This window comes from Cavia porcellus, unplaced genomic scaffold (genome assembly GCF_034190915.1).
Source record: "Cavia porcellus strain 051 isolate PalLab524CR breed Dunkin Hartley unplaced genomic scaffold, mCavPor4.1 scaffold_33, whole genome shotgun sequence".
In the NCBI taxonomy this organism is placed as follows: domain Eukaryota; kingdom Metazoa; phylum Chordata; class Mammalia; order Rodentia; family Caviidae; genus Cavia; species Cavia porcellus.
In genome coordinates this window covers 725272-751532 of record NW_026947516.1, presented here as the reverse complement: position 1 = coordinate 751532, position 26261 = coordinate 725272, and the positions used below count along the sequence as shown (strand labels likewise).

General features: G+C 48.3%; 3 protein-coding genes across 5 annotated transcripts in view; all 3 read right to left on the bottom strand.

The window, feature by feature from the left end:
- The window catches only part of LOC101787477 (oocyte zinc finger protein XlCOF6-like), a 502509-nt gene that overhangs the window by 89436 nt on the left and 386812 nt on the right, over positions 1-26261 (bottom strand). The window lies entirely within an intron of this gene.
- LOC106025945 (zinc finger protein 14-like) overlaps positions 1-26261 on the bottom strand; it is a 431103-nt gene that overhangs the window by 110379 nt on the left and 294463 nt on the right. The gene's annotated exons all lie outside the window — the stretch shown is intronic.
- On the bottom strand, positions 894-25218 carry LOC100730223 (zinc finger protein 791-like). The gene is made up of 6 exons (XM_063242740.1): positions 25171-25218; positions 24712-24790; positions 23932-24032; positions 7280-7406; positions 7041-7101; positions 894-5200 (listed from the first exon to the last, which is right to left on the bottom strand). Exons 1-6 carry the CDS (start codon positions 25216-25218, stop codon positions 3658-3660), a joined length of 1959 nt encoding a protein of 652 aa, XP_063098810.1. The 3' UTR covers positions 894-3657.

Genomic DNA, 26261 nt, shown 5'->3' with positions numbered 1-26261 from the left:
TCCAGGCACTGCAGAGGGCTCTAACTGTGCCAGCCGTAGCTGCTCTGTGCCCAGTGTGTGTGATTGGATCAGCACCTGCAGTGTACAGGAGCCAAGCAACAGAGCGGGGTATGTTTACATCGTCAAGGCAAAGCTGTTTCAGGGGAGAAGCACCGATAACTCCCGTCACGGAGGTGGCTGACACTTGCTTAGAGGTAGCATTACTTGTAATGTGCTTGGACCCAGCACCAGTGGAATGCAACCTCATGGGAAATGGAGCAGCCGCGGAACTGAAGCCTAAACGATGCGGGGTATTTTACAGTGATGGAAGCGCTAGCAGAGAAGGGGGCAAAAAAGCAAGCCGCCAGACGTCTCAGAGACAGCTCGCGGAGTCCTCGGTGGGGGGAGACATCAGTTCATTCAATCACACAGGGGGAGCTACCGTGGTGACAGAATCAGCACACATTTGTCTCTAAAGCTGATGAAAGGGAACACGAATGAATGTCAAAAATCCCTGTTTCTATTATTATAACTGATTTGAGCGTCCCCTTTAAAAATTAAGCACAAATGGTGTTCACAGCATAAAAGAAACCCGTCTGGGGGATTTAGCTCCATGGCATGGTGCCCGCGTGGTAAGTGTGAGGTTCTGAATTTGACTCCGGATACAGATATATGGATGGTTTGACGATTGACTATGAGGAATGGAAACCAAATAAACATGATAAAAAACTCCTGAGGATGTCCTTGCTGACAAATCGTATCAACATTTAGAGCTGCTGAAGAAGTGAATCATCACAGTGCGCTGCATCTTCTTTAAGAAAATACATGGTCCTGCTGGCCCCTGGTAGTGGGGGACCTACAAAAATGCAGGTATTTTTGGATGTCTGATTGAGTAATTACTACCCACGGCAGTATGAGAATCAAAAGTGAAATTTAATGACAGAAACAAGCAATACAGTACACACATCATATTAATGGTTCTCATGAAGAAACCATGAAAAATCATACACTGTGTGTAATTTGCAACTTTACTGGGATATGTACAAATATCTTAAAACACTAAAAACGTGGTATTTGTTAATTTACACACTGAAAACAGATGACCACTTAAGCACAGGTACAGAAATTACTAGTCATAAAATAATAAAATATGACAACCAGTTACAAATTTATTGGTAGAATAATGGACTGTGTGCGGTAACGTTTTAAATACAACTAAAGGGAAAATGGGAACAGTTAAGGGAAATTCCGCTTTGAGTCATGTTACATCGCAATTACTAAACCCCAGAAAGAAAGATTAAACAAATATAACCTAAAAATACTAAGCCTAGCATCACATAAGAAATACAAGTCTCTTCACCTTACGATCTAATGTAGTGCAAATGAAGTTAATTGTTATGTACCTTGAGACAATATTTTAAAAACTGTGATCACAGTTTAAATACAATATTTTAAAAACTGTGATCACAAGAATATGCAGAATTATGTGAGCATTTGTTTGTGTTTCTTATTTTTGAGAGAGTGCTTCGCTATGTACCCCAGGCTGGCATGAAACCCACAACTACCCTCCTGCCTCAGCCTCCCCAGTGCTGGGACTGAGGCGTGCCACTGCTCTCGACTATGTTAACTGTTTTTATTGTTTTCTTGCTACTTGGAATCAAGCTCAGAACCCAGCACTTGCCAGGCAGGCACCGCGCTGCTGAGCTGTATTGCCTAGCTATATTTATACTTAAAAGCATTTAATACAGAGGGCTATTTAAGAGACAAGCTTACAGTATTTACACGTCAGCATATCTCCTGCAGTATTTTCTGCAGAAACATTTGATGTCTCATTTTTACACAACTCATTTTTCTATGTTTAAATTATATAAAAAGTGAACAAAGGATCTGAAAAAACATGTTATAACCGAGACCTCGTACACTCACAGGGTTTTGACGTAGTGCCCTTAAATGCAGGACAACTCATCACACGTGCAAAGCTTTTCTATCACTGGTCCCCACAATACTGTTTGCCAGATAAACTAAGATGAAATGACCACAGGTGCCCGTGTTACACACATTCACACACGCTTCCTCTGTGCAATGCCACGATTCATGGAAAGCAGTGCAAAAATGGGGATTCCTCACGCTCCATGATCACACTAACGCTCATGAGCTTCCAGTTTCTGATGTCATGGGCATGGCACACTTAGATGGGATGGCTCTTTAGTGGGAGCATGTTCATGTATTGCAAGAACTGAAGGGTTTCCCGTATATGTAATTCATGAATTTCTGTTAATTGAAAAACCCCCCACACTGGCCAGGGATGTAGCTCAGCGGCATAAGCACCTGCCTTGCAAGCGCATGGTCCTGAGTTCGATTCCTGGTACAAAAAACAAAACAAAACCCCACGTTGCTTACGTGTTCCGACCTCTTCATTATCAATCCCTGTGTGTACTGATACCTGTGTGGACAGAGGCTTTACAACACTTGTAAGGAAAGGTTCTCCTCAGTCTGATCCACGTCTAAGTGAATTCACACAGCGAGGCAGGTACTCTCCTTGTTACCATGCACACTGCTCTCGGCACAGAATTTTCCTGTGTCTGCAGACTTTCTCCCACGTGTAGTTTATTTCATGTATTCCCCAACACCTCTGTGTACTTGCGCACACACGCACTGCTTACATACACAGCGTTCCAACAGTGTGCCCTTCACGACTTTGATAAAGACCGTGGGAGCTCACCGCCTCCCACACTGGCTAAGTACACAGGTTTACACTGCACGCTGATTTCTTTCCCGTGTTTCACAAACACACTGTGTGGTGAAGTTTGCTCCTGTTATTTACACACGCAGGATTTCACCTGCAGTACGAGTTCTTTCATGCCCAGGCCATCTCTGCGTGTGGTTTGCCTACATTACCTATAGTTTTTCTCCCGGTGTGAATTCATGAATGTCGTTTGCAATCTTTCTGTGATCTGAAAGTTTTCTCACATTGCTTATAGTGCTGGCTGTGTCCTCTGTTGGATCTTTTATGTTCCTAACAACTATTTGGCCTGCTCAAAGTTTTCTCACATTTCTTGCATACATAGGGTTTCTCTGGAGTGTGAATTCTGTCAGGATTTTAGTAACTACCATGAAGCTTTCCCACACTACTTACATACATAGGGTTTCTCCCCAGTGTGGCTTCTTTCATGTGTTTTAAAATCCTTGTTTGCACTGTGAACTTCTCCACACTGTTTATGTACATAATGTTTCTCCCCTGTGAGTCCATACATATCTTTGCCAATTCGAGTGTGAACTCTGATCTTTCCCACACTGTGTACCTATATATGGTTTCTCCCCAGGGCGAGCCCTTTCATGTACTTGATAATTCCTGCTTCCCACATTGCTTGCATACATAGGGTTCCTCCCAAGTGGGGGTCATTTTATGTATTTGCCAATTATCTCACGCTAAAAGACTTCCTACACTGGCTACATATGTAGGGTCTCTCCCCAGTGAGTCACTTCAGGAGTTTGACAAACACTGCGTGTACTGAAAGCTTCCCTGAATTGCTTACACACGTAAGGTTCTCTCCACTGTGAATTCTTTCATGAATTCAGTTTGGTGAAAACTTTCCCACACTGCTTACATACACTGGATTTCCCCATAGTGTGCCTTTCATGGTTTTGAGAACTATCATCGGTAGCAAAAATTTTTCCTCATTGGTTACACACGTACTGTTTGTTCCCAGGGTGATTCCTTTCATGTTTTTTACAATACTTATTTGAGCTGAAAGCTTTTCCACATTCCTTACATACATATGGTTTCTCCCCCGTGTGGCTTCTTTCATGTATTTTACAATCCTTGTTTGTGCTGTAAGCTTTCCCACAGTGCTTACATACATAGGGTTTCTCACCTGTGTGAGTTCGTACATGTCTTTGACAATTTGAGTGTGATCTGAAAGCTTTCCCACACTGTATACATATATAGGGTTTCTCTCCAGTGTGAGTCCATTCATGCCTTTGAAAAACACCACTTGTGTTGAAAGCTTTCCCACACTGCTTGCATACATAGGGTTTCTCTCCAGTGTGAGTCCTTTCATGTACTTGACAATTCCTTTTTGTGGTGAAAGCTTTCCCACATTTCTTACATACATATGGTTTCTCCCCAGTGTGAGTCCATTCATGCATTTGCCAGTTATGCTTCATGCTGAAAGACTTCCCACACTGATTACATACATAGGGTCTTTCCCCAGTATGTGTTGCTTCATGAGTTTGACATACACCACGTGTGCTGAAAGCTTTGCCACACTGCTTACATACATAGGGTTTCTCTGCAGTGTGAATCCTTTCATGTACTTGACAATTTCTTTTTGTGCTGAAAGCTTTCCCACAATGATTACATATGTAGGGTTTCTCCCCAGTGTGACTTCTTTCATGTATTCGGCAGCGATCACGGGTGCTGAAAGCTTTCCCACAATGGGTACACACATAAGGTTTTTCTCCAGTGTGAATTCTTTCATGAATCCGACAACTACTACTTTTGCTGAAAGCTTTCCCACACTGCTTACATACATAGGGTTTTTCCCCAGTGTGAGTTCTTTCATGTATTCGACAACTATCTTGGGTGCTGAAAGCTTTCCCACATTGGTTACAAATATAAGGTTTCTCTCCAGTGTGAATTCTCTCATGAATTCTGTAAGTACTACCTTTGCTGAATGCTTTCCCACACTGCTTACATACATAGGGTTTCTCTCCAGTGTGAATCCATTCATGCATTTGCCAGCTATGTTTTCTGCTGAAAGCTTTCCCACACTGGTTACATACATACGGTTTTTCTCCAGTGTGAATCCATTCATGCATTCGCCAACTATCTCTTCTGCTGAAAGCTTTCCCACATTGTTTACATACATACGGTTTTTCTGCCAAGTGACTTCTTTCATCATTAGCCAATGAATTGTTAGTGAAGGATTTTCCACATTGTTCAAGTCCACAGGTTTTATCTCTAAAGTGAGGCTTTTCATGTGCCTGACTATCATGGTGATAATTAAAATCCTTTCCCAACGATACACATATGTACATATTTACTTCACTGTGACTGCTTGCTCCAATTTGCACATCATTTGGTGTAATGATGGAAACACTTTCATGTGGTTTTATACCAACGACTTTCATTTGCACAGTTGTGTCAGGTGTCGGAGAAACCATTTCACCTTGTTGATACCAGAGTTGATACTGCCAGGACTGCTCTACCTCTTCACTTCTGTAAGAGGGGAGAGTAACAAATCAGCCTCACATTTTACAGCATCTTTGTAGTAGTTATTCACCACGAGGAGATCTGCTTTGATGCCCTTAAGAACACACAACCATCGCCTTATTGTGCAGTCTGCCAGATGGTTGGGATGCAGCTGTCACCCAAACAGGATTCAATTGAGTTTGTAATTGACCCATTTGCAATTCCCAATATTTATTTCCACTTTGAGGAACTGCAGCACAGCTTGCTGAGCCCAGCTCCATGCACTGGTGACCCTTACACCTTTCCCCCCATGACCCCATCCCCTGCCCTCCACTCAGCCCCCTCAGCCCCTCCAGTGCCTGCCTCTCTCTCTGCCACCATCTCTCTCCTGTTTACTCCTTAGCTCATATGGTGGGATTCTGATGCAGAAGAGAACATTTGATACTGAAATTTCTTTTTGACTTCTTTAATCTAACTTTATGGTATCTACATTCATCCATATTTTGGCAAATGACACTTCATTCTTCTTGGCATGAATACTAAGCCATTATATGGATAGAATACATGTTTTTATACTAGACATTGAATCCATGGTTTTAGCATTAAGATACATGCACATGCATTTTTTTTATTTTGAAACAAGAGTCTCATCAATCATTAAGTTACCCAGCTAAGCATGAATGCATGATCTTCCTGCCTCAGTTTACTAGAATACTAGGATTTGAAGCCTGTCCTTTTATGCCTAAGTGAATTCCACATTTCCTTAGTCAGTTCATCTGAGGATGGATATTTAGGCTTTTGCCGGAGGTTAGCTTTTCCGATTTGTGCCGCTAGAAATGGTTATTTGAGAACCACTGTAATATGATTATTTAAACGTTTGGGGAATACACGCAGTGTAAGTATACTTGGGTACACCCTGGGAGGGTGGTGTGTTACTGTTATCCCAGCCTTTGGGAGGCTGAGGCTACAGGGTCACTGTGAGTTTGAGGTCACCCTGGACTACACAGTGATAACCTGTTTTTTAAAAAGACAGTATAGATGATAAAATACAACGTCTACATTTCTTTTACTGTGGAATCTCCGTATCCATCGGCACAGATGTTACAGCACACTGACAGTCCCGCCAATGACATGGAGATGTGCCTTCTAATATTTTGGAATATGAGTCATCTGTGGTTTTTGGAGGACTGCTTGAAAAGAAATCAATCAGATCAGAACAGTGGTATTCATTTAGATTTTGCGTATATCCACAATATTAAAATTTTTCAAACACTGAATGTGTACATCACGTTGAACTACATATAACGTCACGTATAATTTGTTTAGTATGGAAGTGGTCTTTTAAAAACACATGTATATACCATTAGAAATTAGCTCTTGGTGCACACAAAAAATTTGCTTCATATCGTCTTGTCCTCAATGTCTGAATTCAATTTCATTGAAAACATGTATGAACCTGAGCATGGAAAAACTTGTAAATTTTTTTATTTTAATTTTTAAAATTTCAGCTAAGGCATCACGGCCATTGGGGCTTTGAAGTCAGTGGCTTTGAACTCACTGTATGTCCCACTCTGGCCTGACCTGGTGGCAGTGCTCCTGCCTCAGTCTCCAGGTGCTGGCATTACAGGGGGTACCCAGGCATCCCGCTAACTGCTCTTTTACTTTACCTCAACGATGGCATAAGATGAATACCAAATGGATTTCAGACACTGGAATATTTCAAATATTCAGCTGTCAGATTAGACATGTTCAATCCACTGAGAAATTTTGTGAAGTTAAAGAAGTTTGAACAGGATCTCATTTGTGTAGTTTCCTTGGGTTTAATATTCTGACATTTGTGGATCTTTCTTCTCTGACTACAAATTACCTTAGATGTTTCCTGCAATTTCTGTACTCATCTTCAGCGTGCTGGTCATCTGAGTCCCTTCCTAAAGGGTAGAAACAGGAATGTAATGACTTACTAAACATATGAAACTTGGGAGAGTCCAGTTTGATTCGCAGTACAGGGTGACCATTTGGCCACGTAACGTTTCACACATAACGTTTCCATCTTCCCATTAAGGACACTGTGCTGATGAGCAGGACCCGAAATGGCATCTTCCTTACCTACGGAAGCCAGGTTCGTAAAGGTTTCCAGCATCACATCTCTGTAGAGCTTCTTCTGGATTGGATCCAGCATAGCCCACTCCTCACCGGTGAAGCTGACAGCCACATCCTCGAAGGTCACCACCTCCTGCATCATCAGATATGGATTCCAGGAAAAACAGTGAGTCACAAACATGAGGTCTCTCAACTCTACCCGGAAACACCCCATGTGAGGCTGACTTTTCCACATATTTATGCGTATCGAGGTCATCACACAGTTATTCTGCATCCAGTTACACTTCTCTCACGGGACCTGTGAGGCTACCCTGGAATTGGGTGCTGAAGCCACAGTGGGATGGGACAGTGCTTCTCCTCCTGGTTAAACTTAAGTTTACTAGTACAAAGTCACAAAAGCAAGAGTCACAGTAGAAGCCTACGAATCCAAATCCAAGTGAAAAAAGTAAGAAACAAAGACGTGAAGAATTGCTCTGAGGCATCAAAGAAAATGCATGTTCTCTAACTTGCTGTTTAGGGCATTGATCGCTTCCTTTTCCAGTTCTGCTTACACAGTGCTGTTGAATTTCTACCTTTTGTTGCTTCCCGCACTAGGTTACATGTGACCTGTGTAAGTTTACCCTGGAGAGCTCCACCCACCTTGGCTAAGAAGGGGTATGAAAGCAACCCTGTTTCTCTCCTGGGGTGTTTAGGGCATCAGAAGAGACCCAGAGAAGGGTAACCGATCTGGGCAACTGCATAGACAGTTTTGGCACAGCCAAACTAGGACAAGGAGCAGCCTGTGAGATAGAAAGACCTGGAGAGGTGGAGTGGGGAGGAGGGGCAGGCCACGTGCAGTGACAAGCCTGAGCTTCTCCTGTGGTCCAGATGCTCCCAAGACACACACAGTGCAGTTCTCAACTACATCATCCAAATGCCTGCTAGGAAGCCGGGCCTGCCCGTCCCCTCGGGCACCAGTGACAGCGCCCCTCCCCCGCATTCCAGCACTGCATTCTGGGAAAACACAGCCAGTTGCCTGTGGAGACCTGACTGCTGTTTCAATATGCAAAGAAAAACAGGCAGCTAAGGGGCTTTTATTTTCCTTCAGTTTAGGAAACCTCCCATCAGTCCGCCCTGCAGTGACGCTGACCACATTCAGCACGGGAGCAGGTCCACGCACCCCGCATGGCCTCCTCCTTCCCCACCCACTTCATCCCCCATCTCTTGGCCTCCTTCCCGTGAGCATCAGCTCGGTCTCCCCAGATCCTTCATCTGTCTTCACTGTGCTGCTCCATTGTCTCTGCTTCTTCCTGTTCATCAACAGTCTCCAAATACTACACGTGTTAATCTGGAAAGCTAATGAAAACCTTTACAGTTTCTGTTGGAGAACGTCTTAGAACTCTGAAGACGGATTATGGAAGCCATGCTGTCCTGGGGCTCAGTGACCAAAAAGGTGGCCTAAGGAAAGAGATGGGGATGTGCACGATGCCATGTGTATGACACGTACTGATCCCGGCACTCTGGAAACTTAACACACACAGGGACTGATAATCAAAGGAAAAACGGATGAAAAAGTCTCAGTTTGAATACGCCTGCAAATGCGACAGTTTCTTTAACATACAGTTTCAAAATTCACCGTGAAGGGCACGGCTCTGTTATTACAGAAAGTGACAAATAGCCCTCAGCGCAGGAAGACAGAGTCCACCAAAGAAGAAAAAATGAAATAGAACCTCATGCCTTGGGAAGAGACAGAGGACAGAACCAGCCCATGAGTCCTGAATGAAGGCACCGTCTGGATGCTACGTTAAAATCAGAAAAAGGAATGTCCGCTGTCTCCACGACTCAGGCCCACAAGATCACAACCAACAGTGGCGTTACAGGGCAGAAACCAGAAATTAGTAACATGAGCAATGAAGAGAAAACTCACTTTCCATAAATGATTTAAGAATCAAGATGTAATACGTTAGGAGAACCGTGCTGCCAAACACAAAGTCAGCTGGAAAAACAATCATCAATGTTGCTCATGGTCTTAACATTCGCCCAGACTACGACCCTTTAATGATGTTATCATCATCAAAAGTAAATTCTGAAGAAGTCACTCTAAGTCATTGAGCTCTCACCCTCAAAGCACCATAAACACACAGAACCATGGCTCATCTTTTTACAATCAGGCCGCACATAGCAACATTCCCTGAAACGCCAAGGAAACTCCATTTTGTTGGAAAGTGCTGGCATGAACGGGCAGGATGCTATGTAGTTAATGACACAGCCAGAGAACAGCGACGTGCGCTGACCCCACACTAACCCTGGCGTGGCCCAGGCTACCTGGCTGCACTCTTCACCGCAGTGAACGCCGCCTCTAGTGTCCAGAGAGATTGTTTGCACTTCTTTGTCCCCCAGTGTTTGTGCGCAGCAGACTTTGGTCTGTGACAGAGCAAGCTCAGTAGTACGCTCTTCCTTTCCACTTGGAAAAAGATCTCAGGCGTTTTGGCCAGAAATATTACAAAAGTCAACAATGCCAGTGACAAATTTCAGCAAAGTGGCAGAAATACCCCCCGCCCCCCGAATGCTTTAGATACAGAATGATGCCTTTAAAGTCTATGTCATACCCCAGAATATAGTGATTATACACCACAGAAAAGGAATACGCTCTCTCTCACATCAAGTACGTGAGACAGAATAACCCAGAACATGTTTACAATGGCAAGCAGGGGGTCTCAGAGCCTGCACTGTGGGGTGTTTGCAGGTCTGCAGCACAGACCCGAGAACTCGCGGTTTAGCACAGCTCCTGAAGGCAGCTAAAGGCCACGGGGCTCAGCACACAGTCCAGGATCACAGGCAGGAGGCACTCTGGCCTTCAGAGGAAGAGGAAGGAGCTGTCCTGGGTAGAGATCGCCACTGCTGAGCGGCTAAGGTTCAGCTCCACCATGAAGGATTTCTGTAATCTCAGCACCCCACTGCACAACCCTGAGCAAACTCTCAGATTAGTTCCTAAATTTCCTCCCCAGCAGGCCTGCTGAAATATACAAGAATTTGGCATTTGTATTCTGTAAGTGTCGGCATCCACCTGTGAGCCCACCCACCCCATTACACTGCCTCTTTTACGGCTCCTTGGCGGGTGTAAAGTCTCTGATTCCATTTGCAATACAACTACAGAACCAGCCATTTAACTGCTAGTAAATGTGTGACTACTGTGCTTTTGGAAACTCATTATCCTTAAACCAAGTTCTTACTTCGGCTTGCTCCTGGCCTTCATCCTCCCATTCTGTCTCTTGCTTTCTGAGTGCAGTGCTCGGAGGGTTGTCAGCTTCTGCTCTCCTTCCATGCAGAATTGGTGTGAGGTTGTTACAGCAGGCATCACCACTGGGGTGCGAGCAGTAGAGGTGCTCTTCAGCCTCCACGCGAAATCCCCAGATTGCAACTGGCCAGAGCTCTGTATGTCATGAGTAGTCACACAGCATGTGGTCCTGCAGGGCCAGCTGGCCTCTTACTGGACACTTCTGACTAGCACAGGAGTCGAGTTTCCAGACATCAAACCGCGGGGACCAAAGCTTTGCCACTGGGTCCTTGTGGGACTCCTGAGTTGCTGAGGGCGACACCTGCTGGTGATGCTGTTTGTGCAGTAACCAGGAAGGGCGACCCTTCCTTTCCAAGCCAGTCCTGTCAGCAGCTGTGCTTGAGAATAAAGAGCTGAAGCCAGCAATTCTGAAGCAGCTGCATTTAGTCCTCAACTTTCAGGCCTCAGAGGCTGCCGTGCCCTGCCCTTCCACAGTGGAGAGGAGGGTGTGACCTGCCAGGCTGCCCAAGCTCAATGTGCTCAGGTGTCCATGCTGGCCTCCGTCACCTGATCTTGCTGCACAGTTTAAGGTCATGGTGTCAGAAATGGGAGGCCTGCCGGATAGCCGCTGTGCCAGCCATCCAGAGAGGAACAGGTGTCTCCTATGAGGACTCAGGAGCGGGTGTGTGGCTCTGGGTACTTGGGCTCGGTGACCCAGCTGGAGGATGGTCCTCTGCTTGGTAACGCTGCAGGCTGCCCTGAGGAAGCACTGCCATGCTAATGGGGTGTGACAAAGGACTCTGGCCCGGGTGTAGGAGGCAGGGCAGCGTGGGCTAGGGGCGGGCTCTGCAGGGAGAAAGGATGCCCTGAACCCCAGGGATGGCCAGGTCGGAGGTCATCAGTCACTTCACACCCGAGGCCTGCCTTCTTGCTGAAGCCCCCCGGCCAGAGGAGGACTTTCACCTGCTGCCTCAAGCCCTGCCTCTCTTAGACTTCCCTTTTTGTTTTTGTCTTTTTAAGGCAGAGTCTCACGGTGCTGTTGAGGCTGCCCTTGAGCTCACTGTGTAGCCCAAGCTTGTCTCAAACTCACAGTGACCCTCCTGCCTCAGCCTCGCAGGGGCTGGGATGGCAGGCGTGCACCACCACCTTGGCTTTGTCTCGGACTTGTGCACAAACTTACGCTTTGCTCTGTCATTCAGCGAGGCCTTACCCCTCCTACCTCCATTCCAATACTCAGACGTGTTTTGAAGTAACAGAAGGACGTTTTCTCTGTGCTGTGTCAATGTAGTTGCTCTCATTTTATATACATGAGCAGCTTGCACTGTTTTGCTTTAGAAACACCCTGCAGGATTCACAGGAGCCCAGAATGGTGTCCAGACAATTTATCTCTACCCTGGGGTCCAAGCGCCTCCAGATCTTCAGCCTGAGTCACCGTCATTTTAAATTGCGACACCAGGTGGCGCTCACGGCAAGTGTTCTGCAGGGAAAGTAAACCATCCTTGGACACTAAGCAGCCTGCACGTCATATTTTTGTTTAAACATTATTCCACATTTTCACATTAACGTTTTAACTGGCCACGGTTGAACGTAAACGTTCTAATGTTGCACGTTTCCTGACATGTGCTCCTGGTCTCCATGTGACCAAGCCACTGCCAGAGGCTACATTTCCACTCTGCAGCTGACAAGGTGTCTGTGGGGAGGACTGCAGGTCAGTGTTGGTCCAGAAGCCCAGCACGGGGCATGGGCAGCACAGACCCAAGTCCAGCAGGAAGAAGGCAGGGGTGAGGTGATGCCCACTCACCCACATGCTCCCCAGAGCTTCTGAACAGCACCTCTGGGCCCCGTCCTGTCCCCCACCCTGTGAGGAGGAGGAGGAGGAGGCTGGGGCTGCAGACCCGCCCAGGACTGTGATTGTATGGCCTTCATGGGGCACAGGGGAGGAGAGCAGAGCATGAAATGCTGTCCCTAAGCATCAAGAGAGCAGCTCACACACTGTGTTTCCCAGGTCAGCTGGGATGACACACAAACCACTGTTTCCTTGTAAATGACAAAGATGCCAACAAATTTAATAACCCCAAACCTTCAAAAAGAAACCCACCCACTGTGTGCAAACAGGAAAAAGAGGATGCAGATTGGCAGGAGTGGTCCTCTGACTGGAGACCAGGAGCAGAAGAAAGGCAGTGCAGAGCCAGTGCCCTGATGAACACGAGTGCGGGAGTCTGAGAGGGAAACTCCCTGGGCCGCTTCATAGGGTGTAAAAGTCACTCAGTTTCACCTCAGAAAACACCACCAGGTTTTGACAGCGAGCAGCAGGAAAAAAATGTTTCAATGTTCTGACAATATGTTGGGGAAAAGCAAGCTGTTTTGAAAATTTTGTTTTCATGTTTGGACTGAAAAACAAAACAAAGCAAAACAAAAACTTCTGCGAAGAGCCGAATTCCTAGAACATTTCCACCAACAAATGCGTTGCCAGGAGCGAAGCACCCAGGTCCAGCCACCCCAGGCTGCCGCCCTAACCGCTGACCAAGGACGATGTGGTTCTGACATTCACCTCATGAGACTCATCAGGTGTTCACCCATGAACAGTAAACAACAGCAAAGTCCACGGAGGACAGGAAAACACGGGTCAGGACAGAATTAAATAACTCACGCAAAATACATCGCAACATAAGCAGTGAATAATCATGAAGAGTCAGGCAACAGTCTGCGTTATGCAAAAACGGGTGAAGGGAAACAGACACAGCCCTGAAGGCAACGAAACTGGATTTGTAGAAAACAGCAGCAGAGACCAAGGTGTTTAAAAAGCACACAGAGTTATCGCGCTCAGAGAGGAGTAACTACAATGAATCTCTTGCCCCAGATTCTATGGCGCAATCAAGAAATTATGTTCAAATGGACCTTAGTAACCATCTAGATTGTTAGAACTACTGATCAGGATTTGAGTGCCGGGAATTAGGCACAGGGGTGGAAACGCTGACTCTCTGAGGTGCAGGACTGAGTCTGAATCAAACGCACATTTCTAAGAGGGTTTAGATTGCTGTACACCCACAGGTCACCCACTGCGGACTTGGAGCACACTGGGATGCAGTCCTGCGGACACCGTAGACCACATGGAGCAGCCTGGAATACGCAGTGCAAATGAGAGGCGGAGAAAACCCTCACCCTTATATAGTGTTAGAAAACCACAGAGAACACTAGAGAATGAAACGCAAAGCACCTCTATAAAGATTCGAACATACGTACAAATATGACAGCATTCTGAGGTAATCTGCAGTTACCATCTGCAACCATGTATGTTTCAAAGATTCAGGGTTCAAATTTTAAGCATATTAAATTTGCAAGTATAAATGAAAATATGAAGGACTTTCCAAATGTAACAACTGCAAAGTACCCAGATGAAAATGCAGATTAGCTGGGACAGCGCTCATAAGGGTCACCTGGGCACGCTGACCGTGACGCGGGCCCAGTCCTCACTGCTGCTCACCTTCCCCTCTCCCCGAGCTCTGGAGAACCCGGGCTCCCCATCTGGCCCCGGCAGTGCTTCCCAGCTCCTCTCCTTTCAGATGTATGACAAGTTATTTTATACAATTCTCTAAGTAAAAAGAAAAACTCCAGAAACACACTTCAGCCAGGGCAGCTCTTACGAGCGCTTCCGTCCTCTTAACAATAGAACAAAAATGGCAACTTCTTAGCAAGAAGCCATTTGTATGGTTTAAGCCACTGAACCACGCTTGGCAGGAGTTAGGAGGCTAATGTGTGCCACAAGAAAGTGCTGCCAGGACACTGTGGCCAGCAAGACACGCAGGAGCAGCAGACCCAAAGAAAACGCACAGCGGAGACTGCAAGGTGCACAGTCAGGTCGGGCCGCCCTGGCAGCTCCTGTAACGACCAAGAATGCAGGCGTCTTCTGCGTCTGATGAGGATATTTAATGAGACGGTTACTTTCACTCAGAGCGGTGGGCTGCGGGGTGAACTTCCACCTGTGATGGCCTCTGCTGCAGAGCCCTGAGGCCCCCCCACGGGCAGCACACGGGCAGCATCCGAGTGGCAGGGGCAGCTCCCCTCACCCTCGCTGCGCCAACTCCGACACTCAGGTACACGGCCTCCAGAAGCTCTGACGGCTTCCAGTTGGCTCCCGACTCACCCAGTAACAGAGTCACTCGGGCCACGTTTCCATCCACGTGTCTCGGCCACCGGGCACTAGGATCCATCGGGCATCTCGCGTGGACAACCAGCATTTAACACAATCACTTCCGTACTGCTCATCGATCATCACCTTAGACACGCAGACAGAGCGATGTCAACACCTATGTAAAATTTGCCTGTGACTGTTCAGACTGCAGGTAGTTACAGTAGGTAAGACGGACAGGGGTCAGCACGGCCACGGCCCCTTCTGAGGGGAGGAGAACTGGGTCTGCAGCTGAGGGCTGCGCCGAGAGGAACCGGGCTGCACGTGCAGACGCCACGGCCAGGACCGCGGGCCTCCCCTCAGGCTAATGACAGCTCCGAGTTCTCCGTGACCAGGACCTTCATCTCAGGAAAGCCTGAACTTGGAACAAACAAGTGGACAGACGAGCAGAACACCGACCCTCACTCCGCCCTCCCAGGACGCCTCTGTTCTTTTGCACTGACAGTTATGCTGCAGTGAAAGCTCCCTGCAGAGAAAGCCCTGCCTGCTGCCGTGGCCCAGTGTTAGGCACAGTGGCTGCTCAGCTGGGCCCGTGCCACAGCCGCTTGGGGTCGCTTCACCGGCGGGGCCTGCAGCATGAGCTGGCTGTGTGACCCTGGGCAGCGCGGGCCTGCTGCATACACAGCCTAGACCCAGGTGCGCCCCGCCTGCACACCCTGCTGCCGGCGGCTCTGCCCCTCCACGACCTCTTCCTGACCTGCCTCCAGCATCCTCTCTTCATCCTTTGGTGGCCGGACACGAACTCGGCACCAGTCACGGGCTGGGAGGCCTCAGCCTGGCATTCGCAAAGCCCCAATGCAGGACTGCAGAGATGAGCACCAAGCGTGAATAAACACACCTCTGAGTTTTTCATATTACACATCTACAGAAATTAATAATTTTCCAAGGAATGATATGGGGTAAGTCCAACTTGGAAGTCTCAGGCAAAAAAAAGTTAGACCGAGAAGCAGTTTTGAAATACCCACTTATACACAATGTCCAGCGCCAATGTAGAGTCCACGGTAGGCTCTTCATTCCTGGGTGTTCGGGAAACAGCAGAAGTAAGGACGAAGGCTTTCCGCAGCAGCAAACCAGGCCAGGCTGTGCCTGCATTTCTAAGTGAATGAATCAGTCGGCAGTCAGTGAGATGTCAGGACAGAGGGCGTAAAGACAATGTCTACTCCGTCACGGGCAGCGAGCAGGAGGGAGAAGCTTCTGGGTGAGGCTAAGAGCAGGGCATGGAGAGAGGAAGGCGGGAAGAGGGGAGATGGAAAGGCAGGCAGATGGAGAAAGAGGGGGATGAGAGCCGCAGGGGAAGAAAGGAGGCAGGGCAGGAAGGAGCAGAGCAAAGACACAGCAGGCCGGCCTCGGGAGGGAGGGAGAGCGGCGGGGAGAGAGGAGAGGAGAGGAGAGGAGAGATGGCGGAGGAAGAGGAGGACAGGCAGAGCCACTGTGCTGCTGCTGAGGGCACCCCCCTCACAGCTCCCAGGAGAGGTGTGGCAGGAAAGGCCTCCTTCCGCTGTTCTGCTGATCCTGTCCCCGAGGAGAAACTGACAGGGTTTCCACCTTTCCTGGATCACTCTGCAGAGTCTCCTGCGGGATGATTTCGAGTCTGAGCTCGACATAACTGACCGGGGAAGGCCAGAGAGTTTGCCCAACCCAGGTAGGTGATATCCACAGAGAGGCGATGTGCTGTCCCTCAGCACTGGGCCCTGAAGGTGGCAGATGACATGGAGACAGAGCAGGGGACAATGAGGACTAGCAGCCGATGACACCACGGGCACAGTGAATAGAATTTCTGCTCTGGGCAGGTCCACTCACGGCGCAAGGGTGGCATCTTGCATCATCAGATGAGTACAATACTTCCCAACCCCAGAGAATAGGTTTATCTGCTAAAAGCACATTACACATACGCAAGATGGTTTTCAAATCCTGGATAAAGCATTACTTGGCCAAGTCCAGTGCCACATTGCCACAGTGCCTCACACTGGCACGTAGCCGAGTGGTCCCACGTTACCGAGCCTGTCTGATGCCCTAGACTTAATCTAAATACCACACCCAGGAAAAACCTGTGTATGTGATGATGGAATTGTGTTTGTTCATCTGATCAAAGGGTTCTTTAGCATAAAACCATGGTGAAATTCATCACACACACACACACACACACACAAAGAACTGATCTGATTATTCATATTTTGACAAAATATTTTCTAAAGCTCAATTTTTGCTAAAAACCTTGTAAGGTATTTGATGAAGAAAAATGTTATAATGTGACTTAATGAAGCACATATACCAAAAAAGGAGCAAATAGGGGCTGGGGATTTAGCTTAGCGGCATAAGCGCCTGCCTTGCAAGCGGGCAGTCGTGAGTTCGATCCCCGGTACCGATAAAAAGGAAAAACACACACAAAAAAAGGAGCAAATGGTACAAACGGTGGGGACGTGGTACATGAATCAAAATAGAACTGAGTCCAGGATATTCACTGTCCACACCACGCTGTCACCTGAAGCATAAATTCATCTGTTACCACAGGACAACACAGGAAACAGACACAAGTGACAAGGAGATTGAGATCAAAGAGATAAAAGTCTGTGTATTTGTGACAGAAGAATCAAGATGGAATCAAAACTGTTGCCAAAACCAAGGTGGACGGGAACAAAGTCAGCGTTTCGCAGAGCTTTAGTATTTGTTGAAACTCTGCCCCATGGTGAAGTAACTTGATACACAGTCAGAATCCAAGTTACAAGCAAGCATAAGTCCCGAACAAGAGATCTTGAGGTCAGTACAGAAAAACCACAGGGAGATCGCAAAGTCTGCAGTTCACGAACCGTGTTCAGCTGACTATCAGTGAAAACTGCAAATATTTTTTATTAGTAGAATTGAAAGTGCAAGAACGTCCCTGTGCCACGAGGATGTGACAGACACTTCAGAGACACACTACACTGCCAAAAGTACCTCTCATCACAAGACCGCACTGCCTTAACTTTTTCAAATACTCCTGAAACCGCCTGGGATGCATCCACCAGCTGCTCTCTCTGTCTCCGCAGGTCTGTTGTTTGGTGGATGAAAACACCTGCTCACTGGCCGCGGCAAGCCAGGGCCTTCAGTCACTCAGACGTGATGGACACGCCACGCAGTCTAAGATTGCTTCAAAATGTTATTGCATCCTCTCCAAATATTCTTTCAAAGACTGCCACGTGTACACGAAACTGTAGAGGGTGCTCGGAATTTCGGAGAATCACATTCAGGATCCAATCTGGTGATGTAGTGTGCCACAATTCTTAGGTATGTGCTTAATACAACCGTGTAACCCAAGTAAAGTAACCCCAATTTAAGAATATCTGCTAGAATTTCTTATGAAAAACGAAGCACACAGTTATATTTGCAAATCTAAACGGTAAAGAAACAGAATGACCCTTTCCCACTGTTAGCGACTTGTACCACTCTGCAGTCACACCTGGAACTCAGACAATGTGTGTTATGGCAAGTGCCGAGGAGGAGGCCGGGGGCAGCTCAGCGGTGTAAGCACCTGCGCGGGAAGCGCCAGGTCGTGAGTTCGACCCTCAGTACAAACAACAACAAAAAGTACCGAGCAATAACTGTTTAAACAAACTGAGACTTGCTGCGGTTGGCAAAGAAGTGAAATGTACAGATCATTCCGCAAGCTGGTAAACTGCTCAGTGCATTTGAGTGAACCTAATTTCTGCATCACAGATATTCCAACGCGCACTCGTGATACTCAGAAAACATGCAAAACAAGAAATTAAAACATGAAGAAAAAAGCACTGCATAAAGAAACTGGGAGTGAGGTACCTTCAAATATAAAATTTGGAAGTCACAAATGTTAAGGTGACTTTGAAGACATAAAAAGTAACTTAGAATCTTGGCCCAGGATAGAAAAGTTACAAAATTCACATGCAGATGGAAAAATTATAAGAAGGCGTATTGAACCTCTGCAAGTGACAGTAAAATACCAAAAACAAAAAGATTTTACCAAAAAAAAACTCATCGCAAATATGAAATGTAGTGGAAGCAGATATTTTAAACCAGCGATTACACAGAAAATAAAAAAAATAAAAGCATAAAAGGGACCTATGAAAGAGAAAAATATAAATACATAATGAAATATTCCCAGGAATCCACGACGCTCATCAAATTAGAAAAAGCCGATGCTGGTGGCTCTGAGAAACGGGAAGGCAGCCCCCAGATGGAAGTGTCTCTGGTCCATCACGATGCTGCTGGACACACACTCTGGGCCCCAGCAGAGAGGCTCCTGGGCCTGAGCATCTACGGCATCTTCTCTGATCGGCTTCTAGGGCACTAAAGAATGTGCTTGTGGCATTTACACCAGCAACACAGCTGGACAAGCCTGCTGTCCCAGTGCTGTGGAAAGGGACGTGAGTTGTCACCAAGACAGACTCCAGTGGGGAGTTACAGGTACACTGATGCAAGTAAACCTGGAAATAAGGTTGGGCAGGTAACGAACACACAGGCTGAGCGCTCTCCCACACTCCCACGTGGGCACACTACACACGGATGCACATGGGCTGGATGAGGGGCGCAGGGGGAGAGCACACGGCTGGCACCCGTCACTCTCTGGGGTCTGCAGACAGCAGGAACATGCCCAGGAGGCCATGGTGCAGAACCCTGGTGGTGAGCAGGGTCACCGTGTGGGAAGCACACATCTGCACGGAGAGCACTAGTGACAGGGCTGACAGCTCATCCTGTGGAGGGCCGTCCCGTGCTATGTGACACTGACCCACATCCCTGAGCTCCGCCCACGCTATCAATCTCACTCAGGCTCTGCGTCCTGAGTGTAACAGGAGAGCTAAGACACATTCACAGGTTTTCTGATGCGCACAGTCACCGATGCCCGAACACCCCAGACCCAGCTGCTGCAGTGGACACAGAAGCTCCTGAGTGACCAGGAGCCCAACATGGACAAAGACCACAGAGCTGCCAAGTTTCCCTGCCCTTCAGACTGAAGCAGAGTGACAGACACTCCTCCAGGTCCGCCCCGTCCGTCGTGCACACGCTCGCCTTGCTCCACTACCACTTCTCAGGTGTCACAGGTGTGCAGAGCTGCTTCGTGACCTGTGGTGACACCACGGCAGATGGGAGCACCAGAGCCTGGGGACCTTCAGCTAACCCTGCACTGCACCCCAGCTGTGCCTCTGTCCACAGGCCACTGCCACGGGCTCCTCCAGGACGCCAGCTTGGAAGCTCCGTGCTCAGAGCTCGCAGAGCCCAGGAGACACTTGGGGGATTCAGGTTCTGCAGCCTCTTGTTAGTTCGGAGACACAGAACACAGGCTCAGGGTCATCTCTCTCCACAGAGACATACAAAACACTACAAACAGGAAAGCGTTATGTGAGTGAGAGTGCTGGACGGGGCCCCATCAGCTCACTAAGGAGGAGGAGGAGGAAGCGGGATTAGAGCAGCGAGCCGCCAGGAGAGGAAGGCAGAGGCTGAGCAGGGCTACAGCAGCCGGAAGGGCTCCCAGAGTCAGCGGGAATCAGGGCCGGGGAGGAAGCGTGTTCTCTCCAGCCTGCACACGCTTGCTGTCTTGTGTTACACGGCTCTGCCCTGTGTTTTCCAGTGAAATTTCTATTTTATTATTTCTTTTCCTTTTTATGTTGTTTTGCTATTGTCATGGTTTATGTCGGTGGCCCCCAGGCCTCATGCATTTACATTATGCATCTGTGATTGGTTCACTGTCCAGCTCTGGGTGATGGTGTCAGTGCTAGGCCTGCCTAGGCGTGGAGCCAGCACACAATGGAATGGCAGGAAGAAGGTGTGTCTCTCCCTCTTGCCCATTTCGGCCTTGCTGTTTGCAGCCACCATGAACTGCGGACCCCCATGCTACCCTGCCTTGGAGCCAACTGAGTATGGACTGAAACCTCCAAATACTGTAAGACATAAACCTTTCCTTTCCCAACTTTGGTCATCAGGTATTTTGTCTCAGCGACGAGTAAAAAGTAACTAAGACAGCTATGCAGTTCGAGCTTTACTGGAGCTCAGCATGCAGCCCAGGCTGGCCTCTAACTCACACCAAGCTACCTGTCTCCGCCTCCTGAGTGCTGGGGCCACAGGTGTGAGCCACCCCCAGCTTTACACCTTTTCATGGTGACAGAAGTCAGAGAACATGACCACTGCAGCGGACCTCTGTACAGTGTCAACAAAACAAAGTCAGAGCAGAACAAACACACTCCAAACAAACATCCCCTCGGCAGGGTTCCCTTTCCCAAACAGCAAGGCTACCTCCCCTGGCTGGCTCGCTGTGGGGAACCTGATCAACAGCACTCAACAGGGGACGACCTGAGGGATGCCGCCTTCAACACAGGACTCCACACAGATGGGGAAAGGAGCCACAGACGCTGTCTGAGTTACATGGGAAATCACTGTTATCAACCCAAAGAAGGCTGAAATAACATGTACTGCAAATGCACACAATAGCCCTGATTAAACAGCAGCACTGACAAGCCTTCTTCAAACCTGTTCGACACACATTCCTTCACCTCTGTTCGGGGATATTAATGTAACCCATGGACAAATGCATAATAAAATACTAAATATGTCATGAAAATTATGGAGGAAAGTTAACTGCAACCACTGGCCCCTCGCCCTGGCGTCCAGCAGCTGACAGAGCAGTGACGTGGGACTGCTGTCCCCCACCATGAGCAGGGGCTGCACCATGCACCACTAGTGAGGGAGGTAAATAACGTACAAAACTGCAGATTTCCACCAAACGTGTTTCTGTTTTGTTTTTAGTTCTAAAGATGTAACTCAGGGCATCCAGCAAGTTACACTGCAGGGACATCCCACAATGTTTACTCCACCCCGACACAGACTCCTGCTCAGCTGTCGGCTGGGCCTGGTGTCCCCATACTCCCACCTCTGCCCCCAAGCAGCTGCCACCGAGGCTGCACCGCCCGCCGCACTGGTGCTTTCTGTCCTCAGCGACGGACACCTGGGAAACCACAGTGGTCAGAGAACCCAGCCTTGAGCCAGCTAAATGTCACACGCCTGTCTTCCCAGCACGAGGCAGGTGGTCACACTATTAAAAGTCTCCTGAACCCAGGCAACTGAGTCACAACAGGTCTCAAAAATTAAAAAACAAAACAATGCGGGTTATGGAGCTCAGGGCCACGTTTCTACACTCAGCCACCAAATGATAAACAACTTCAAACACATCTTGAAATCTCTGTACCCAGGAGAAACCCTTCACTGTTGAACTTCAGTGATGATGCTCACCCTGCTGTAACCCTGACGAGAACACAGTCCCAATTTCCCTTTTCCCTGTCAGATGATGCAGTGAGCTTAGCAGTGACACAGCAGACACAGTCACAGCCGTCACAGGCTCCCTGCTTTCCTGAAGCCTCTGACCTCGACCCACCCCAGGCCACGGCAGCCACCGTCCTCCAGTTATGGTCACCGAGGACAAGCTGACTCAGGGGACGCGGTCACCGCTGTCACGGCTGATGTCACCTCCCTCTTGCAAGCCCTGCTCCCCCACTTCCCTCCTGCTCCCCTCGGCTCCTCCCCATATAAAATCCCCTCTACTCCATTCCATTCTCAGCCTGCAGCCCTCACTCTGGGGATTTTCCTGACTTTATGTCAGAGTCCTCCTCACGCAACCTCTCAGTTTTAAATCGCCCTGCAGAAATAGTACAGGACGACAGCAGTGACCTGAGGGTGACAGCTTGTCCTTCCCTCTGCTGTCAGTGTCACACGCCCACGTCCACGCAGAGACCCCAGCTCCGTGTGTCTCTCGGTGTGGGTTTAATACTCAGCACTTTCAGAGTTGCCCTGAGGAAGAGCCCTTTCCCCTGCCTTGCTGGTAGCCAGGATTTCTGTGGTGTCACAAACAGGAGAAAAGAAACTAAAGGCTGCAAAGTGTCTTGGCCAGGTGAACTTTCCTGCAGCAGCACAGAGCACAGAGTGACAAGGGCCAGCAGGCTGACAGGCCGCCTGTTACCCTGACGGTCACTGTCTTCCTGCCACTGGAGGGAGTGAGTTTCCTGGTCACCCCCAACTGGCTGCACCATAGGGTCAGAGTTCTCGGCTGATAAATTTGAGGATCTGGAAAGCTGTTCATTGCAACATTTTATATCAGGTTAACAGATAACCCTGGTGTCAAGTTTTCCAAGAACTGTGAAAAAAGCTCATGTACATTTTACAAAAGACAGAATTACAAAACAAGGACGCCTATGAAGTGAGTTCTTAGGGTTATCTTCCTCATAGAAAACACTACCTCTTCCCACACTGCTAAAACATTAACATGCACACCAGTTTGCTCGGCATGCTAAACTCTCTGGAAGGCCTTGTTTAAACAGCCTGATTGTAAGGAATACCTTGTTTTGCTACCTTATGAGTAAAGTACCTCCAGAAAATGGCCTGAGGTGGAACTGTGTAATCAACCACACTGATGAGAATTAAAGTAACAAGACGTAGCCACCTATAGACAGAGACCAAGATCCAACTTCCCCAGGGAACAAGAAATGCAGCCTTCCCTACTGCAAGGAGTTGTAGCCGCTCCCTACCAAGCTTCACAGGTCCCAGGTAATTCAAGTGCAAAATGACCCTTTTCCTCTAAAATTCCAGTTTCCTTCAAATCCTACACAGCCAAAAAAAAAAAAAAAAAAGGTTTGAGAACCTGAGTTTCAAATGGTCACTTTCAATATACAGAGTCACCTGTGATCAGTGGCTGTTAAATGACCCATGAGGGAGCTGTGGTTATCTGCACTTAGCTCTGGATTGAGCAGCCCCCGTTCTCCCTCTCCGGTGGCTTCCAACAACCACCGAGCTATTCTGATTGCCGTGAAAACTCTCCTGATATTGGAGCCACTCAGACTCCTAAGGAGGATTGGAAAGGGACTGACCCTTCGGAGAGGTAGAAGAGACCTGGCCTCTGGGGCCCAGCAAACAGTGAGGTAGACCGCCTACAGCTTCACACCTGTGTCTGTGTAGCTACAGCCTCTCCTCTAAGCTCCCCCTCAGCAAGCACTTCCCCACAATAAGTTGCTAAACTTGTTGCCGATAATTTCCCTGCAGCCCACCAAACCCAAGAGCCCAGCAAGAACTGCAATATCCAAACCACACAGTGATGCTTGGAAGGGGTGACCACGGGGACCCATCCTGTAAACAGGACTGCACCCCAGATTTTTTTTGGTAATATGGTTCTGAGTGGCCCCAATTCTCTCACACACTAGCTTATACCACTTCTTGCAATACCTGCAATACAGTTGTCCTTGGAGCATGCCTTCCTGCCTCTTTTTCTCTGCGTTGCAGAGGCAAGCGCCGAGCAGGGAGTTGGCAGCCTGGAGACCCGGAGCCTGTGGAGAAAACACTGACCTTCTCCGTCAGGCTCAGGACCTGATTCTACAAAGCTGTGTGACCGCAAGTCTGTTCACTATCGCTGTCAGAAGGGGTCTCCCATAACTAGCTCTAAGTAATAATTGTTTGGGTTGCTGAGTGTGCCACGAAGGAGTTCACCGCACGCTTGGGAAGCTCTCCTCCCGCGTCACCTGCAATGCTAAAACTTGTTTGGCCATTAGCACCATCTAGTGTGAGGCTGGCAATGTGGGGAAACACTACAAACTCCGGACTTCTGAGGAAAGGAGGTGGGTCTGAGACCCTGCCTTGCAGATATAACCGTCACATCCCCAGCTCTGCTACTGAAAGCACCGAGACCAGGGACCCAGCGCCCGCAGCCGCACCAGCTCCAGGCCGCCCTGAACCAGGGCCGCCCCGAGCCCCGCTCTCCCCACACCGCTGAGGCGCTGCTGGGCCACACCGGACGGCACCGTGGGCGGGCAGTGTCACGGTGGGGACCGACTCACGGACACGGCGGTGACCCGGACCCCGCCGAGGGAAAAGTGGCAAAAGCCCCAGAGCCCGGAGGACCTCGGGGTCCGGAGCTCGGCGGGAGGCTGCGGCTCCCAGAGCCGGTTCTGGCCGCCTCCTCTCAGACCTCAGCCCGACCCCATCCCTTCCCCGGCTTCCGTCCCGCACCATCACCACTGCGCGGCTTCCCGGTGTCCCCGAGTCCTTCCCACGCGGCCTGCAGCCGGCAGAAGTCCCCGAAGGCGCTCTATGAACCCAGCGATCTTGCAGCACTGTGACACAGACAGGGAGCCATGACACCGGAAGTCCCGCCCACCTCGGCTCGCCTGATTGGACGGCTCGTGTAGCCTTCCACCTCGGCTCGCCTGATTGGACGGTTTGTGCAGCCGTGTCTTCTTGGCTCCCTGGCTACTGCTAGCTAACCCTGAACATAGAAGAAATAAATGCCTGCCTGGCTTAGTAGAGCTCAAATGACTTTCCCACAGTAACTTCTGGACAATGCTGTCTTCTCCAGTGTCAGCCTCAGCTCACCTAAAATAATTGCATCGAAGCAGTTTACTCCTGGCTTTGTAGCTTTGCCCCGATTTCCTTAAAAGACTTAGTGTGCTCCTCTTAAAGTGCACTCACTTGTGTGCACAAATCTTTCACGGTCAGTCCTAGGATGTAAGAGGACATCATGAGTGCAGGACAGGACAGGACCGAATGAGATAGAGGGCGGGCTGGCCTTTTTGCCTTTTTGCCTTTTTGCAGGTCAATATTTGGAAATGACGCAGCAGGCTTCTCTTTCAAGATTTTCACACTGTCTCAGTCCACTGACTTTCATTCAATACAATGAGTATATGCCTGCAAGAAGGAATACATTTATCATGCAGGTGGAGAAATGAGAGTTAAATGATAGCTATATTCTGCAAAATAGTAAAGATGAAACGAAAGCAAACATTCTTATTTCCTAAAAGAAGCTTCATCCTGAGCAAAAAACATCCCCAAATGTTGAAAGTGAATATATTGCCAGGCATAAAGGAAAGAACGATTGGTATAATGGACCACAGCCTTGGTCAAGTCCCGGTGAAAAGGCAGAGATATTTAAGGGTCTCAGACTGTAGCTTTTCCTGCCCAGCAGATTCCTCTTTACCTGTTGAATTCCTCCACATGTCATCACTAGTGAGGTGGGGTCGTGCACAATGTAGGAATCCAAGCAGCCAAACTGATAAATTTGGAATTTAACTAACTGAGTTCAGCAACCACTTGAGTGGACCCATTTCAGAGTCTCACTGAGTGGCCCTGCACTGCAAAATTACAAAGCTTTTAAACAGAGAACCACAAAAAGACATCTGTTGGAAACACTTCAGGTAACATCTTACGTTAATTTTTGGTTGACATCTGTGTCCTGTTTCTTTTGTTGAGCAGGTTGATTTTTCCTCTGGGCACAGTTCATTCTGCTTTTCTCATGGGATTTGTATTCTAAGTAATTTTCCATTCTCCTGAGTCAAATACAGGGCACTAGTTAAATGCAGGGCTCAAATGGCATCAGTTAAATAAAAAAAAGATGGCACCAGTTATGCCAAGCCACAATGACTAGTATCCTTAGAAGAAATATCGTGTGGAATCCTGTGACACACTTGTTACTACTGGATGGGCCTGAGTGATGTGTACAATACTTGCAGAGCACACCTCTAGGTGTCTGGTTAAGTCAAGATCGTGTCACCTGATGGACAAAA

Coding starts and splice junctions, on each gene's coding strand:
- LOC100730223 (XM_063242740.1), bottom strand. CDS start 25,218: ATGTCCTCTTACATCCTAGGACTGACCGTGAAAGATTTGTGCACACAA. Junction 24,033..24,711: donor GAAGCCGCGCAGTGGTGATG/GTGCGGGACGGA, acceptor TTTTCTCCACAG/GCTCCGGGTCTCCAGGCTGC. Junction 7,102..7,279: donor TACGAACCTGGCTTCCGTAG/GTAAGGAAGATG, acceptor TCTACCCTTTAG/GAAGGGACTCAGATGACCAG.